This window comes from Anas platyrhynchos, chromosome 9 (assembly GCF_047663525.1).
Source record: "Anas platyrhynchos isolate ZD024472 breed Pekin duck chromosome 9, IASCAAS_PekinDuck_T2T, whole genome shotgun sequence".
Classification (NCBI taxonomy): Eukaryota; Metazoa; Chordata; class Aves; order Anseriformes; family Anatidae; genus Anas; species Anas platyrhynchos.
Window position 1 is genome coordinate 23,113,727 of NC_092595.1, and position 17,443 is coordinate 23,131,169.

The 17,443-nt window shown below is 37.9% G+C and overlaps 1 protein-coding gene and 1 long non-coding RNA gene across 10 annotated transcripts in view; one reads left to right on the plus strand and one right to left on the minus strand.

Annotated features, from left to right (window-relative positions):
• The window catches only part of LOC140003181 (uncharacterized), a 194,725-nt gene that overhangs the window by 39,983 nt on the left and 137,299 nt on the right, over positions 1-17,443 (plus strand). The window lies entirely within an intron of this gene.
• The window catches only part of SPHKAP (SPHK1 interactor, AKAP domain containing), a 70,308-nt gene that overhangs the window by 36,164 nt on the left and 16,701 nt on the right, over positions 1-17,443 (minus strand). For 8 of the 9 annotated variants that reach the window (XM_038183582.2, XM_038183580.2, XM_072042396.1 and 5 more), the window contains 2 exons: positions 17,084-17,186; positions 9,641-9,751 (listed from right to left, as the gene is read on the minus strand). In XM_038183582.2, the coding sequence (XP_038039510.2) occupies positions 9,641-9,751; positions 17,084-17,186 (214 nt within the window). The remainder of the gene's footprint in view (positions 1-9,640; positions 9,752-17,083; positions 17,187-17,443) is intronic. The other variant, XM_027464611.3, reaches the window with a different exon arrangement.

Consider the following 17,443-nt stretch of genomic DNA (forward strand, 5'->3'; position numbering starts at 1 on the left):
AAACAAAATAGCGGAAGTCTTTGAGAACATGGCAAAAAGGTAAGATAAGCCTTTTAAAAATCTCTGCCTTTTCTGTAAGGGGAGGAGGAAAATGGGATTGGGAACCAGCACTACGGAAATGAAAGTGCCTGAACACATCTTCTCTTGATTTGCTTTAATCCCCTACATCCTTCACTACCTTGTACATAGGGTTCAAGAGGCTCACTTATGTAGAAATCTGCCCCATGAGCTGCACAACTGCTATCTGATGTGCAGATAGGGTTTCAAACTTCTCTTCCTGCAAGCCCTAATATTCTTTCCAAAAGAAGACAACCCAGTATATACTGTCTTTTGTGAGTCACTCAAGTTCACATGAATTAGGTCCTGATGTGACCTGACGGGACCTGAAATTTAGTCCCAATTACTCTTTACAAGGTGCATATCTCAAGCAACTTGGTGGATTTATGTCTTGATATTTTAGAGACTATCCCTGTTTTAACGGCTGGACTGCTGTAATGAATCATCCACAGCCATCTCCTCGTAATTTATTGCCTCAAAACCAGCTGTGAATATTTTCTTCCCATTAAGAGTCATTCCTTTGGGTTTGATGTAATTAATTGTCACTTATGACTTAAAGAAAATATGCCAATAAATATTTATGCCACATGCCCCATCTGTTTTCTCTAGTGCCCTGTACACTCGACTTTTAACAGATTTCTGCATGCCTCATGCTGCAGTTTATGTTAGAGGGAGACTGTGGTTATGATAGCAGCAGGCAGTTGTAGATGTCCACTCTGGAGACAGCACAAGAATCCCATTTCTTGAGACATCAGACCATGGAGGCACTAAGAATAGGACATTTTTTGACATGCTGATGGGGATACAGTGCTAGTACACTACACTATGGCACTTGATCCTCCCAGTTTTGGACAACCCTACTTACAGCTTTATCAGAGTGAGGCTAAGCATCCAATGCTCTTAAATAAAGGTAGGAAACCACTGCTGTATAAGAATATCACAGAGGGACAGAAGAGAAGATAGCAGATCCAGGCAGAAGATTAATGAGCATTCAAGTCTAAAGTTACGGAGGAAAGAGAGGAAAGGTTGTTGTCAGTCCTCCCCCCTCCAACATGTAAGGAAACTTGTTTGCTGTATAAAATGTGATTGACACTGAAAATGTGGAAATGCAACTTTTTATAGGAATATTTAATTTCTGCCTGAACATTAGCTCTTATATATATAGCTTTTTTTCTCAGACAAATATGTACAAGAGTAAAAAGAGAAATATATTTTACAGACTACGAGTAATCCTTTCAACACAGAGGTCAGTGGTTTTCCGAACTGGTAATCAGTCTGCCTGCTCTGGGCTCCATAAGGCAGAGAACAACAAGAAGAGCGTTTCTTGTTCCTCCGTGTGAGCTAGAGAGTGGTTCTCTGAAAGGTGCTAATCCTTACCAGAGCACAACACCCACACAAGTCTGAGAAAGGGCTAAGACTCAATGCCACAATCTAGCCTGCAGCTGCTGATTCCTGCTCCTTGTCAGGATATAATTAAGGTATCGTCGGGCTGAATAGGAAGATGGGACTTAAAACTAAAAATACCTCTAGTAATTATGGCTTAGATCTGGAAAGCAATGGCTGGATTTTGATTTCTGAAAGAGACAATGCTGTTCTGGAAGAAGCCTGAGTAACTACTGACTGAAAGGCAAAATAAACACTCCTGTAAGTCTCTGTCCATGTAACAGATTGATGAGTGTGTGTATGTAGGGAGGATATGCATCTTCATGTGTAGGTTTATCTATTTTCTGTGGAGAAATAGGCCTTCACTATGCTTACTAGGAAACGTTCATTCAAACACGATAAAATATGAAGTTGTTTCAGCCACGTATGGTCACTACTCAGGAAGCTGTATTTAAGAATTTTTCTGAATGTGTTTTTGATTTAAAACAAACAGAAAACCTTCTTTGGAATTCGAGTGCACTTCCATACTTGGCTGTGTAAAAGCCCTGCTGAATCAAACCTGGGAAGAAACATTCTCTTTTTTGAACCTTTTAAGGATTTCCACCCTTCAGTAAGGGCATGCTCCCCTCCTCTAGAATCTTTGGAGAACATATGGGCCTTGATTAAAAGATAACAAAGTGCCCCAGTGCACAGATTTTCACACCCTGACCACTTGGTAATTGCACTAAGAAGTTACTTGGAAGTTATTCTCATACGAAAGAGGTTGATGTAAAACATAAATAGGTATATCTGTACCTAAACTTCTAAAGACACGTAGTGTCAAATCTTCAAAAACCCTTTGGTGAAGAAACAGATGAAAACCACTCATAATATACTTTAATTTGACTAAAAAGCACACATGCTCTTTTCCTCGAAGTACACCTTGCCAAGGATTCTCCCTTTCTGCATATGTTATCATTCAGTTTGAATTAATTTGTGAGAGCTGTTTCCTGGATGTTTCTGTTCTATCACTTGAGTAAGTACTGGCATTTGTCTGACAATACTGAGAGATGACTCACAGAATTGGCCAGAAAAACTAATTTCTTCATTTCACAATTGCTTTTCTATGTGGCTTGACTTACTGCATGTTCATATGCAGGGGCAGTAAAAAAGTCAAAGAAGGGAATGGGGGAGATGAGACCACAGAAGCTCCTATTCAACCAGCTCAAATTAGTGTGTAATGGCCTTAACCTCCCCCTGAATCTCTTTAAAAACTTGATGGCTAAACTGCCACAAAATTGACAACACCTAAGCATCCACTTAGGGTAGCCATGCTATGCAGTATCAAGGTGAGCGATCAGTTCTGAAAGTCCAGCTGTTATGATGTCAAAATGACATTCTTCATTGTCTCAGTAAACAGAGATCACAGAAAACATGATCTATAATACATCACCTGTTTGTTTTCTTAAGTCTGCTTCCTTTCTCACCAAGACAACAGTCTTGCCACCTTTGATTAAAATAACTATTACTCCCTTTCCTTGATATGCTGATGTCTGTATTCTAGACCGAGTATATTCTACTCTTGACTGACCAGCTAACAACCCCATGCTGCAATTCTTCCTCCCCCTGTGCTGATGATGGATTAGGGTTCTTCCATGCAGCATAATCCCATCCAGTTGCTGGTTACAGCCCACCATCCCTGTTTCCCTAGTCATGTCATCTTCCCCTCTCCACTATGCTCCCAGCATTCATCAGGCCACTTGTAGGACCACTGCACATGGGCAGGGGGTCAGGCAGAAGCAACAAAAATCTAGTTAAGAGGGCACTATAGCAGCACTGAATTTGGCCTAAATTGGGGCTGAATTTGCCTCTCCCTCCACTCTGTCCATGAGCTCCTGCTGCTCCCTTGGGCTGGAGCCAACCAGTATACAACTCTGTGTCTATGCTGTATACTGTATGTATGTGTCTATGCCCTATACTGTACATGTACTTGTATGGAGTACTCTGGTGTGAGCATTTGGAAGTATTGTTACAGAGTAGGAGTGCTTGCAAGAGGGAAAGTTGCTGGACTATTTCAAGAATGTTTCAAATCTTTAAGCTCTTTATTGAAACTTCTCTCACCCATCTGCCTGCAAAGCCAGACTTTTTTTTCAGTTATAAGGAGCCATAAAAAGATTTAAAAATGACCTTTAGAGATCTTGACAAATCCTGATACTTTAAAAACTGGTATCTTGTTATGCCAAGGTAAGAAATGAGCACTGCTTTTTACGGGTTTCTTTTGTTCCAAGTGAAGAGCAGGGATTTTCAGTCATCTATATCCATCACTGCTGCCTAATAGTGTTAAGATTGTGTTTTTATTACTCCAGGATACTTTGCATTAAAAAATGCAGTATTTATATCAAAGAAAGCATTTCTGACAAATTCTGGAAATCCCATTACCCCTGACAAGGAAGTGCACTGTTTGGGAAGGGAAGGGTGTATTTTATCGGTTTTCAAGATCAATTCTTTGCAGACTGGCATGGTGTAGGAAGGCCTGCTGCCCAGCCTCCATGGGGGGACAAGATGATTGCGTGAAGTGAGGGCATGATGCTGCATTTTATGGGGATATTACTGGAGCCTAGGGCCATTTTGAAAGAATATATCTATATATAGATATATAGATATTTTTTCAGTGCAGATGTCAGTTCTAAAGGCTTTTCTATTTTTTACTGGACTGGAACATAAAAGTCCAGGGGACTTCTGGAAAACTTACTGCTGTGTTATGCATCTCAAGTTAAATGAATGGCAAATGTCTTGCAGGACTATAATTCTATTGTTTTGTTTTGTTTTACTGTGCTTATTTTCTAAATAAATCTTTCCATGAAGAATTCCTAAAAGACAATTAAGATTCAGCTTCAGTATCACGGCAATGCCACCTTAATCATACTGATGCTTACTGCACAGGCAGTGAAAAGAAAAACGTCAAATCTTAAGATCTGTGGAATCATAAATGACTTTTTTGTATGCATTATTAAGACTTTGTGCTTTAGGTGAGTTTCTGGCTAAAAGACAAAACTGCAAATCATCTAAGGAAGAATTTCAGTTTCTTAACCCATACTAACATAGGCCAACCATACACGATTAGCACTTGTAATTAAATACTCTAGCTCTATGGAGGGAAAGCAGGGACAAAGTACCTACCAGGTTTTTCTTTTTAAATAAGGTTTGTTTAAAACCATGTCCAAAGCAGCGAACATTTGATGTAGGTCCAATGAAAAATAGTTGGTGACAATTTAGTGGACAAAGATATATATAATGTGAAGCCACATACATTTGATGGCATCTCTACAGGGGTTATAAGAATGTCACATCATAGATATTTTAACCATGTTTATAAGTCACTCTGTACAACTTATGAATGATTGTGTTTTATGAATATTTTATTCTATTAGGTGGATTTTGACTGTTCTCATCTAGTGTAAACAAAGCAAGACTTGTGTAATTAAACTATACTTATAATTTATACTCTCTAATTATAATATCACAAAACTATGTATTTAATTTTGCAGCAGTAAACTGTTGCAAAACAGTATTATTTTTAATCATCGTTTAATTTAATGTTTAGCAATTACTCATTCTTTTAGGAGGAAAAAAATCAGATGCTAGAGCATTCTACCACACATACTCATAAGACCAGTGTAGAAGTTCTTTGCAGGAGTTTAACATTTTTAAGCAGACAGCATGGCAAAATCTGAAAGGAGTCATCTGAAACAGGGAGGGTAGCAGACTTCAGTGCAGGGACATTTTAAAGAGATCTGTTAAGAAGTTTCATTTCAACACAGAAATGGAAGAAAACAGCACTACAGCCTAGGACCTTCACACTCTCCCATCAAAACTTCACTTCTTGTTCACATAAATCTCTTTCAGCAGCCCCTTCCTGGTAGCCTCTGCAAGAAGTCTTCATAGAAAGCCCTAATAACTAATATTTAGCCCTGTCCACCTGGGCTAAATTCCAGGGTACCTCATCTAATTTCCTAAGTGTAAACACAGAGAATTGGACAAAAAATAGTTCTTAGTCTTCTACAGAAATTAGAAGAAGACAGGACAAGACAACCTTTCAAACTCTGTTTACATCATACTCATAATACATATAACACTTTTGATAGACAGCTGACCAACATACCACAAAGTTGGCATAAAAACAGATAACAGGTATCACATCTAGTTATTATTTCTCCCTGTGGTTTCTATTCATCCTTGCAGATGACCACAGTCCTTGGATTAAATATGGACACACTAGTATTTCTTCTATTATGATGGGTTACCAGAGCTTGAAGTAATGAAAAAAATATATTCCATGAACACTGTCCTATTTTCAGAGCCCAGGATAACATCTCCAACTTAGGCAAATATGCAGTACCATTCCTCTACCACAATTTATTATTTTTTATATCAAAATGTCTATCTTTTCATTAACCAGTTTGGAGTTTAATGGACTATAACATGTACCAAAATGCCCATTCTGTTAAAAAATTCTCTTTGGAAAAGAAATCTGTTATAACTGAGTTACATGTTTAGTGTTTTAATAAACTGATTTTAGTATACTTGGTGAGCATATGTAGGACAGCCATCACTCTATTTTTACTTGTACTAAATGTGCTAATCTGTAATGGGAGATAATGAATACAACATTTCTGAAATCTATGTTCATATGGTCTTGTTGCATTTATAGTTACAGTAAGATTAGGCCTCTTATAACTAAACATGAACTCTTCCAAGTGAAAACTGAACATTATAGCTAAATGTATTAAAAACTATCTTTGAGAAAAGCAACCATTAATGATCTAGTACATTTTAGATTTATTTTTCCTTCTGCAAACCTAATGACAACTTTGATTAAAACATCTCTGGCACTATTGGCAACAGCAGCTTATAAAGTCTCCATAAAAGAGAAATTAAAGCATATTTTCCACAAAGGGCAGTCTGGTTTGCTGTCTAACTGAGTAACTGGGGAAACTACTCCATGGTCATATTCCTCCTCATTGCTGCTGTCATCACTTGTTTAGAGTCAGACACTGGAAAGAACTCAGAACGAAATGCTTTGCAGGTTCTGCATATGATGCTGAACTACCGCTTCATGTTTGAACAGTGGTTAAGTGCTCCCTGTTCCTGAGTTTGCTCATGTTCTGTGCACAGCCGGATATACATGTACCTAAGGTGGGGAGAGCAATTTGGGGGGGGGGGGGGGGACAACAGTAAAAAGTAGCGTGTTTACACTCTGGTCTCCATGTCGGGTTTGATGATTAACAACAAAGTTTCCTAGTCTACTGCTTGCACTTACATTAGTTCTGTAATATTTTAGGTACTCGAGTTAAAATTCTGTCCTGCACTACCTCTGAGATTAAATCAATCAGGAGCATGAATAAAGCTTCCGTTCTGCTAATAACAGTTTGAGTGACTATTTAATTCAAAAGAATAACTTTTCAGGGACAGATCAAAACCTGTTTCCACACCACTAAACACCTTCCATCTTGATATGAACAGTGATGTTCCAAAAGAACATTTAACAGCTTAGTTTCTAAATGAATGCTCTCTCTATATATTTTAATTTCATTTAATATATTATTGTGAATTCTATTTCTATCCGGTGAATACAAAATCATGTATTTCAATATCTCTATTTCAGCACAATCTCTTCCATAGTTATAATTGTAAATTCCAAAATCAACTAGGCACTAAACTTTCTCTTTGAAAATTACAGAACATTTGTGTGTATGTGTGTGCATAGAGCTGGCATTGTGTGCAGAAAGCTGCATAGCGAAATTTGGCTGTCTTCTGAGCACGCTATGCAAGTGAGCAGGCGATGGGGGAAGACAACTTAGCAGACCTTGTCTGAAAACAGATTCTAGTTATCCTTTTATGTAAGAAAGGGGTCTGCCAAGAGCTTGTAGTTTAGGGTGGAATTAGGAACTGTCAGGCAGAAGCCTCATGGTACATCTCTGTCCACCCCACTGCCTCCATGCAGAACTATACCATCATACTGTTGTAACAAAAGCTGTTTTATTAGGAAAGAGTTTTGTCTTTTTCACCTTCTCTTTGACAAAGGGGATTAAAAGAAGGTTATCACCCCGCCTGACTTTGTCAGGGAAAGCTGTGGACCTTTAGCACATGCGAGATTTGGGTCTGAGACTTATTGAAACACCTTATCTATGAAACTCCTTTTGATATTATAATGAAAGTCATTTCAGTACTTCTGACTCTTCTATCACATCTGTAAAATGGTAAGAGTAATGCTTATTTTCCCTACAGGGGGACTGACCAAGGCTAGATAAAACCTGATTTGTGCTTTTGAGGGGAAAAGGTTTAGTGGCAGTATTGTGGGGGGTCGTGTGTATCGAGAAGCTGTACTGGTTATTTTCCAACCACATCTGAGAATAGTCTTGCTTTAATGATCTGTATTTCTCAGTAGCGTCAAAGCTTAACATACCAAAAAGCAAGGCACATTTCATTTTTATATTATTAGGGGTAATATTTTTTTATGATTTTTTTTTTTTTTTTAAGGATGTGAAATACTGAACAGTAAAACCAAGTAACTGTGGTAAATGTCTCTTGTGTTACAAGCAATCCTCTTCTGTATCAAGAAACAAGGATACCACTGATTACCTGCCTGATTACCCTGTTCTGGTTAAGAATATATTCAAGGATACTGCTCAATCAACATACTGCTCATTTCAGCTGTAGTTGAACAATGTTGTGTACTTTCTAATACTGTGACTTTTCTGCTTGGGAGAATGATAAGAGGAAACTGAGTTCTGTTTAGTTTTGGGAGTCTTGGAAATCAGTACCATTCCATCCAACTAACCATTCCTCTTTAATACCCCCTTCCTTGTTTCACCCAGAGTCATCCAAAGTAGCGATGCAGAAGTCTGTTTCTCACCTTATACCTATGTGGTTGCTTACTAGCACACACTAATTAGGTTATGCGTTTTGATCCCCCTGTCTTTTTGGAGCTGATAGTCGAATGGACAGCATGACATTGAGTCCTAAAACCTTTGACCCTGTTCCCAACTTTTACATGCTCTAAAAGCATGTTTTCTAAGTAATTCTGGTTCCTTGTTTGTTTTTGGTCCTTGGTTTGTTGAGATTTTTTTTTTTTCCAGAAGGAGACATGACTTCTCTGCTCCGTGTTCTGCCAGTGTCAGTGGGGAGGTGAGGGCTGAAGTTACAGTATAGTATCACTACTGTTCTTAGCCTCCTGTTTTACCCCCTGGCAAGACACAATGCCTCCAGTCATCACCACCATGGGATGGAAATTCAGTTCCTTGACAGAAGGCATCTGGTTTTTGTCAGCCAGAGCTGACGCATGCATGTCCTTGAGGCAATCCCAGCACAATCTGCAGGAGTCCTCATCTGGTCATTAGATCGTGCAGCATGAGCAGTGCTGGAAACCTTTCACCTGAGAAAACTTTCACTACTAGTAGTTTTGACTAATAGCAGTACTAGTAGTCAGTAACTACTCCTGGAGTCAGAGAGGAGCAAGCAAACAGGATTCCTTGGTAAGGATCTGCTCTTCAAGTCCTTTCTCAAATGAAAAACAATTACAACTATAGAGATGTACTGCCATCCACATTTATATAGATGGTACATATATGTTAAAAGCTCCTATTCTTTCAAATACAAGCTCAACTAAAAGCTGTTCTTAATTTAATTGCGTTATAACAATACTTGGGGAAATTTAAATTTCATTTCAAATGTAGAAAAATTCCATTTGAGTTCTTTAGTAGCTTCTCCTCATCTAAGATGGAGTTTTCTCTCTAATTGTACCTCTATGCCCTCAAGAACATGGAGCAGCTTTTTAAACATTTGCTCATTCCTACCTGCCCCTTAACAAGTTACAGTTTAGAATAATTTTCTTCTTGGTTTATTTTTATCTGTTGTTAGTTGCAGGCTACAAGCATACTTGAAAGAGGAGGAACAAAGTCTGAAGCCAAATGTGGGGAAACCTCTGAAGCAATCTTTATTAACGTATTCTGTATAGAAATCTGTATGCAAATTTTTGCTTTGGATGTTTGCTTTTAACAGAAAGATGGAAACTACAGAAACTATAGATAGATTGCTATAATTTTGGAGTCAGTTAGTCACTGTCTTTTTTTAATCTAACATGTACTGTGATTGCCCCCGCACCTTACCCAAATAGCTCTCAATGGACTTTTCCCCAGAGGAGATCATAGTGAGTACTTACTGAGGCACAGTTGCTTTCTGACTTGTCTTCCAGAAAGCCAATTTGGCATGGTGTCCTCTGATTCTGCAGCCAGTAGTCTGTTGATTCTAGCAGACTGTTACTGCAGAGAATCTGTTAAAATAGTTAAAAATAGTTAAAATAATTAAAAAAAAAATATTAGTCCTACTCTGCTTTGGGGTTTGAACTCTATTGTTTGAGCTCAAAGAAAATATTGCCTACAAATATTTTTGGAAGGTAAGAGTGGGACCCCTGTTTCCATTTCATCTGGACCTGTCCTTGTACCTAAGATTCAAGTAACACATATCCTCTAAAGTACTAGCCAATTTTCTCTATGAACTGAAAGTCCTTGAAGGAAATGCCTTATATATGTATATATAATATATATGTATTATATATTATATATATATATATAATATATATATGTGTGTATATATATATATATATACACACACACTAATATATATTTTATATATAGTATGTGAAAATATTCCTAAGGAGTTTTGTTCTATGTTAAAGTGGCAACAGAGATGTTAGAAAAACTAATTATTTAATTCTGCCAGAGTGTATAAACTTGCAGCTTTTATGATTTCAGGGACTGCCTCAGCTACAGATCCTTTCTTCTTAAATATATTTTTCTGCTTTTTGAGAAGCTAAAGTACTTAAGACCTGTCATAATGAATACTGAGCTTAGTCAGTACACTGAGACCAAAACTTTGAGTTTAATCTCTCTGTGTTGACTCAGTCCTACAACATATGCCTCAAGCTTTAATCTAACAAAAACGAAGTGGGACTACAGCTAATCTGTAGGCTATAAAGAACCAAAGCTAGTTTTGCAAGTCTGATGCTTCAGATTGAAGTGAATTCCTTATTTGCTACCCCTGTACTAATATGCACAGTGTTCAGGGGGGTCAAATTGCCCTTTAAATAAATAGACCTCCAATATGTTCCTGCAACGTATCTGTAGAAAATTATGTTCAGAAAGGACTGTCTTTTTGAGCACGGCATGAGATTTCTTTGAAATGCCATCAAGTCTGGAAATGAGTCATGGCCCTGGGCTGGTGGTGCCCAGCCACAACCAGAACTGTACTGCAGTGACTACACAGCCAGTCTCTGCACAATTTAAGGGGGCTAAAGAGTCACATCTGAAAACAGGCAGGCTTGTGCGTTATTAAATTTACATGGCCACTGCAACATCCATAGCAAGCTGGGGAGACAGCTGACAACATTAGGAATCATTAGTTCATGTTTGCCTTTTTATTGAGAGCATGAAGCCTGGATCAATTTATCCTAACTTCCAGTAGGGATGGAAGTGGAGCTGAGAGGTACCAGGGGCTAAATTCCTATGCTGTCAAGACTGTATTAAAACCAAAAAGGTTGTTTCTAGCTGAGTTATTCTCTAATAATTGAGAATGGGGAAGCATGGAAGAGGAGGTACTCATATGCACAACTTGAGGAATTTTACTAGCCAATGAAGAGGTACACTGACCCCCTTCCTAGATGAAGTGTGCTCTCTGGCTGTACAAAAAGCCTGTCAGCCTAGCTGACTCAGCTCTTAATTCAGTTTAAGGCATGTATTCCAGGTACTGTGATAGTCTACAAGTAGGGAAGCAAAGGATAAAAACTCTGTCTGGAGAAAATGATCTACAGTTTAACAATTTGTCATGTTTTTCACACCTTGCAACATTCTTGCATTAAAAAGAGGGATGCTAAGTATTTTTGAAACAACTAAGTAACAGGAGGAAAAGAATAGCAGCAACAGCGATGATACTTACAGAATATTTTATATGGCCTATCATACCCTGGCAGTAATATTAAGAAGCATGTTTGGGAAATAGATGTATATTTTATTTGCACTTTTTTTTTTTTGGGGGGGGGGGAAGGGGGGGCGCAGTTACATGAAAATAGGCTGTACTCTAGCTTTTAGCCTTTTACTTTAATAATGATATTTTAAAATACACATTTGTCCTCCTGTCCCGGAAAAAAATCTATCCACGGTATCTTCTGTTACCTTACTGCATATTTTACATTGACATGTTTGTCCTACTTCAGGAACGCTTGCTTCTGAGCCTAGTCCCATTCCTTAAGAAGTGAGAAGTAGTGAGGCCTCTTCACTTCTCAGGGAAGATGAATGACTGTGGAAAGCTCATATGGCCAGCTGATGCAATTTTCTAACACTCGTGGGCGATCCAGAAGTAAGCTTATTAACACATACAGACTAACAGCCACTCTAATTTTTACCTTTCTGGAAGAAAGTCAGATAGTTATTACTGTTCTCACTGTAATATTCTCTATTGATCACTGAATCAAAGTCAGTGGAGGATGGATGAGGAAGCAATAGGGAACACCACAGCCCATAAACTGGGGCTTGCTTCGGTGCCCTCCTTCAGTGCCCTCTAAAAGGTTATGCACCTTTGTGCTTCTTTCTTCGTCATGCCAAAAGAAGATACGTTTTTATGCAAAGACTCTCAGTACTCTAGCCCTGCTATGGGATTTCTTCTGAATACAAATGTGGGGCTCTCAAAATACTCCGAAAAAAACCAGTGTGCCCAAAGACTCTTCTGAGAATGACAAAAACTTGTGAATGCTTCACATCACCACCAGTTTCTTCTTGGGGACTGCTAGCTAATCTCATGTACCAGCTCAATGACTCTGCACTCAATAGATTTTATAGCTTCTTGTCCCAGGGTGAATGGATTCCTGCCACCATAACTAACTCTGGGACTAGATGGGAAAAATAATATATTTCATATCCCAAAGAAACAATTTCCTGTTACTGTCATAAATTTAGCCTTTTTATTCTTATTTTTTAAGAAGTGTTTTCAAATGGTGAAATACTGAAACATTATACACTGGTTGGTAAAATCTAGAATCTAGCATATTTTCAAAAAAAAAAATCCAACAAAACAAAAGCCTATCTTCTGTGGCTTTTATGAAGATAAAGAATTCAACATATACATACACGGACACACATACACATTTTCACATATATACATGGTTTCATATTTCATCTGGTTCGAGATATTCTCATGCTCAAGCATTGAAGTTCTAATTACTTGTTAGACATGATTTCCATAGGTAGGAAACAATCCTCTTTAGTTCAAATAGCTTTTTCAGTAGCATGAGGTCTTGTATCATTTCCTTAAAAATCATAGTGAAATTGTCTTCTGCTTTAATGGCTTCAGATCTTTCCCAAATCTGACAGTTTCAGAGAAATCAGAACAGGCAGAAATTATCATGCAGAAACAAGCTTCCAAAAACCTTGGTGGTACTCTTCTTTTTCTCCTAAGGACTTGGTGTGCACACATCCTTTCTTTTCAGAACAGCTAGATCACAGCAGATGTACACTGTAGATGATTAACCCACAAAATGAGATGGGCATTCCAAACTTCAGCTAGTTTTCTTCCTATGAGATATTAAATCATTCTTGGTATCTCTATCTTGCTTTCAGGGGATGTTCTAATCAGGAAGCAAATACAGGTAACATATTAGCAGAAGAAATAACTCTCCTGAAAAATTATTTTAGTCAGGTCAGGTCACCGTTGTCAAGCCTGGGGATCACTCCAGGATGATTTATATGTTTCAGGGCTTTACAATGGATGTCATTTTTGTATGCAGCTTTTCATTATAGACTTTGAAGTCAAGAGTAGAGATTATTACATGGAAGATTTGGACAGTATGTGATTTTCAGTAACCCTGAGGAGATGAACAGCATTAGAAAAGGGGTGTTCTCCCTGGCCCAGATTCTGCTCTCACATGTGCACAAAGAATGCGGCACATGCACTTGAGCATGCAGTCAGAAATGTGAAGAAGAATGCAACAGGCATGCCATTTTTTACCATTGGAGGTCTGAGAAAATATTTTCCAGCAATTAAGATTTGAAGAAGATAGGTGAGAAAAGCAAAATAAGATATACTTGAGCCCATGCAGCAGGTCAGAAATTTAAGGAATACAAGAAGGCCTGAAGTTATCTGGAAAGCCTCTGGAAATTACTCAAAAAAGACCACTGTGGGAAAGGGAGGCATGCAGGAACGTGTGGGAGAAGCCTTCTTCCTCTGGTTTTAACATCTGAATGGTGTTCAGGAGACAGAAGGTGACTTTTGAATAAGCAGCGGCAGGAAGGAGAAGTAAACTTTGGATGTTTAAATTCTACCTTCTGAAATGCAGGTTTCTGCGTTATGACTGTTACAGACGTTATTGTTTAGAACCCTCCCACTAATACTTGTATGCAGGAAGGATAATTTGGACCACTCCACAATCTTGATCACTGTTGGTTTACATGCTCCTGCTATGAAAAAATTCAAGTATCCATGTGAACTTTTGAGCATATTTCTGTGGTAGCAGACAGCAATGTTATCATGGTCAAAGACATGCGTGTATAGGAGTAAGCTTAATACTCCTAGGATCTAACTATTGTAGGACAATTCTACTACTGTATTTATATAAGTGGGAATTTGCATATGTATTCAAACGTGCCAGGATAGTTGTGCTTTTAAGGAATATACTGAAGTCCTTCTACTACAGTAATGTATGACTGCAATGGTCGAAAGTATGTAAGCATGAAGGAGTTGGCCTAAACTGTCAGGGCTAACGAATGAAAAGAAATGCCAGCAGAATTATTACTCAGAGATGTAACTATGTTCTGATTGCCATTTTTGCATTTAGTGATCTTTTCAAAAATATACTGAGCTGCTCTGTACCAAAGGTAAGAAACCTAAACTTGTACTACTTCAGCTGTCAGTCAGCATCCTTCTTTTTCATAGCCTACAATTTTAATGTAGAAATTGAGAAAATTTCCTGCTCCTATCTTGTAGTTTTCTATATTCTTATCTAATTGAGATGAGTTCTGGGCCAATCCCACTGGCATATATTGTTAGCAGTTTTTCTGAATTCAGTGAGGTTGCTTCTGATCTGCAATGGTACAACTGAAAACAGAACTTTATTCATTGACCATACTTATGTGTAACAGCTGCACACACTATACTGCTGTATATCTGGTTCAGAGCAGGATCATCACACTCAGAAAATAATTCAGGATGAATTTGCATCATGCACAAAATGTGAAATCAGCAGTAATTCATGGTTCTAAAAAAAAAGTTTTCCACTCTCATCTGGAGACTCAGCCGTCAGCATTACTCAGTGTGCTGTGAATCAATGAACTAAATCAGCCTCTAGCAGAGTGAGGATTAGAAAAGTCACTCTTTCCCAGAGGAAAATACTGCATACCAGTTTAGTGTAACAGCTTCCTGCTCCCTGATTTAGATCGCAAGGCATTAAAATACAGTAAATATCTATAACTGAGACAACATTAAAATGGCCCTGCTCCACAAATGAAACATCTGCGTCTTCATGGCAGATCATCTTAATTGCTTTGGTTAATTACTACTCATCAAAAAAGATATTAGAGTGGAACATACAGAATGAGTTTTCAAGGGGCACATTTTCTGCATTTATTCAGATTGGTCTGTGTGGTAAAAGGCCACATCTCATATGGTTCCTAACAGGAGCCATTCATGCCAAATGCTTGAACCCACAAGTGAACTGTTTAAACTCTTCCCTTGCAGCAGCAACCCATAGGGTTTCACTCTAACACCAATTACACATCTAACTTTAAAAAAAAAAAAAAAAAATCACCAAAACTAATCTAGGATAAAAAAGAAAATAATGTCCTACTTTGATAATTCTGTATCATTTTTCCCCAAATAAGGAATGCTAACACATTCTGTGACAATGCTGTAAAGAAGCCCAAAATATCCTGCTGTTTGTCAGAAGTGCTGGCAGAAGTGAATCACTTTTTTTAGCGTGCCTACAATCATAAAATTGACTCGAATTACAGTGAAAAGTTCAAATGTAAGGGATCAGGCAGGTGAAGCAGCTCTAAATTGGGAGGTAAAGGCAAGTCTGTAAGTCATGCTTCTGGAGGTGACCATGCTGGGAACATTTATAAACACATTTATAAGCACTTTTCTGTGCTGTGCCACTGTCCTTCAGCCTTACTTAAAATGACCAGCTCTGAGATTAGACAAAAATCTAAGATGTTCAGCCATATTAAGGATTTTCTGCTTATTTCTACAGATTCTAGTTACAGTCAGCAGGATGTATATAAAAAAACAAAACAAAACAAACAAACAAACAAAAAACTCAGGTATTCTTTTGCAAATAAGCAAGCTTTTTGAACAAATGGAATACTGACACTTTGTCTTTCAGTCAGGCTGGGATGAGCTGGAGATGCCCAATCCCATCGTACAGATTATTAGTCTAGTGAGTTTCTTTTTTATTTCAGTGATTTTACAGTTATTGAAATCTTAGTAGACAGCCAATACTCAACCCTCACATCCACACAACACAGTGGAGTTTTCAGAAGTATAAGGGAAATAAATCTCTATCTTCTACATGTTTTGTCTTTCCATCTCTGTTTATGCATATAAATTGTTGTCACTTATTAAAAAAAAAAAAAAAGGTAAAAGAAAAAGCATAATTATTACAGTGTGAAGGAAAGAAAAACTTATTAAGAAATATGGGGAAATGGATTGAACTGTGAAGTTTTATAATATTTTTTTTGGTAAAACAGATGCTTCCTTATTAGCTCTAGAATTATGTGAATTAATCTATTATGAATAGAATATGAATAGAAGTAGAATTAATCTATTATGTGGGAAATAATAGAGCTCAGAGGGTTATTGCAAAGTGAGAGACAAAAGAGGGCTTGCCATCCACAACAGGTCTTTGGTAGTTGTCTTCCCTTGGGCTGCATGGCCACAGCCTGACCCTGGGGAGCAGGAGTGGATGGAAGCATCCAAGGTCTGCATCCAGGTATTCTGAGTTGTACTGAAATTACCTACATGCATGAACCACTGCCAGTCATACATGATTCTTCCTAATGACACACATAAAGGCATTGCTTTCTTTTTTCCCTATCCTCCAAATTACATAAATGCATATAAAGCCATTTTGAGACAACAAAAGCAGCAATGGTCATATCTATACTGCTTCCTCAGTTGCTGAAACTCTTCTAGCAAGATACTAGGGAAGGCAGAAAAGCTCCCTTCCATGAAAGACCCCGCATCATTTTGACCTGAGAGAAGCAAAGCTCTAGATCCTCAGGCTGGGACCCAGAAACTTGCAACCTATCACAGAGCAGTTCTGAAATTATCCATGTTCTTTATGACTTATTTCACGTTGCCAGATATCAAGGAAAACAAGAAATACTTAGGAAACTTACCTCCCACATGTATATAATATATTTTGCAGCAAGACAAGTATAGACCATGCATGCAAAATTGCAAGATACCATAACAGCGTCCAGAATTTATTTTTCTGTATCAGTCCTTTTCTTCTTTAGGCATCAGTTAAATTTTGTATTCCTCAATAAAAGTAAAAGCTAAAAAGAAGAGCTATAAGCCAGGATATATATGCCTTTGAAAATAACATAAACTTAGAAGTTACCTTTTTACATGCTGTGACAGAGCTTCCCAAACTGCTTCCCGAACTGTCTGTGCTGTTGCCTTGGTGCTCTGGGACTTCTTGCATCAGTGGAGATTCAAAGTTGCTGAAGAACAAAAGAAAAAAACACACAAAAGAAACCCCCAAAAACCTTTCCAGTGACTCAGCTACGTAGATAACTCAAACGATGCCAAAACTACAATGGATTAAAGAGATGTAACTTAAACCTTGATTACAAGAAGCTGTCTATAGTCTCCTTGCTGACATTACTGTCCTATCTATTAGCTTAATTTTCCTTTCTTGGACAACTCTCTGGAGCAATGTTACATGAATATGAAATAGCAGACCATTGCTTTTTGAAGA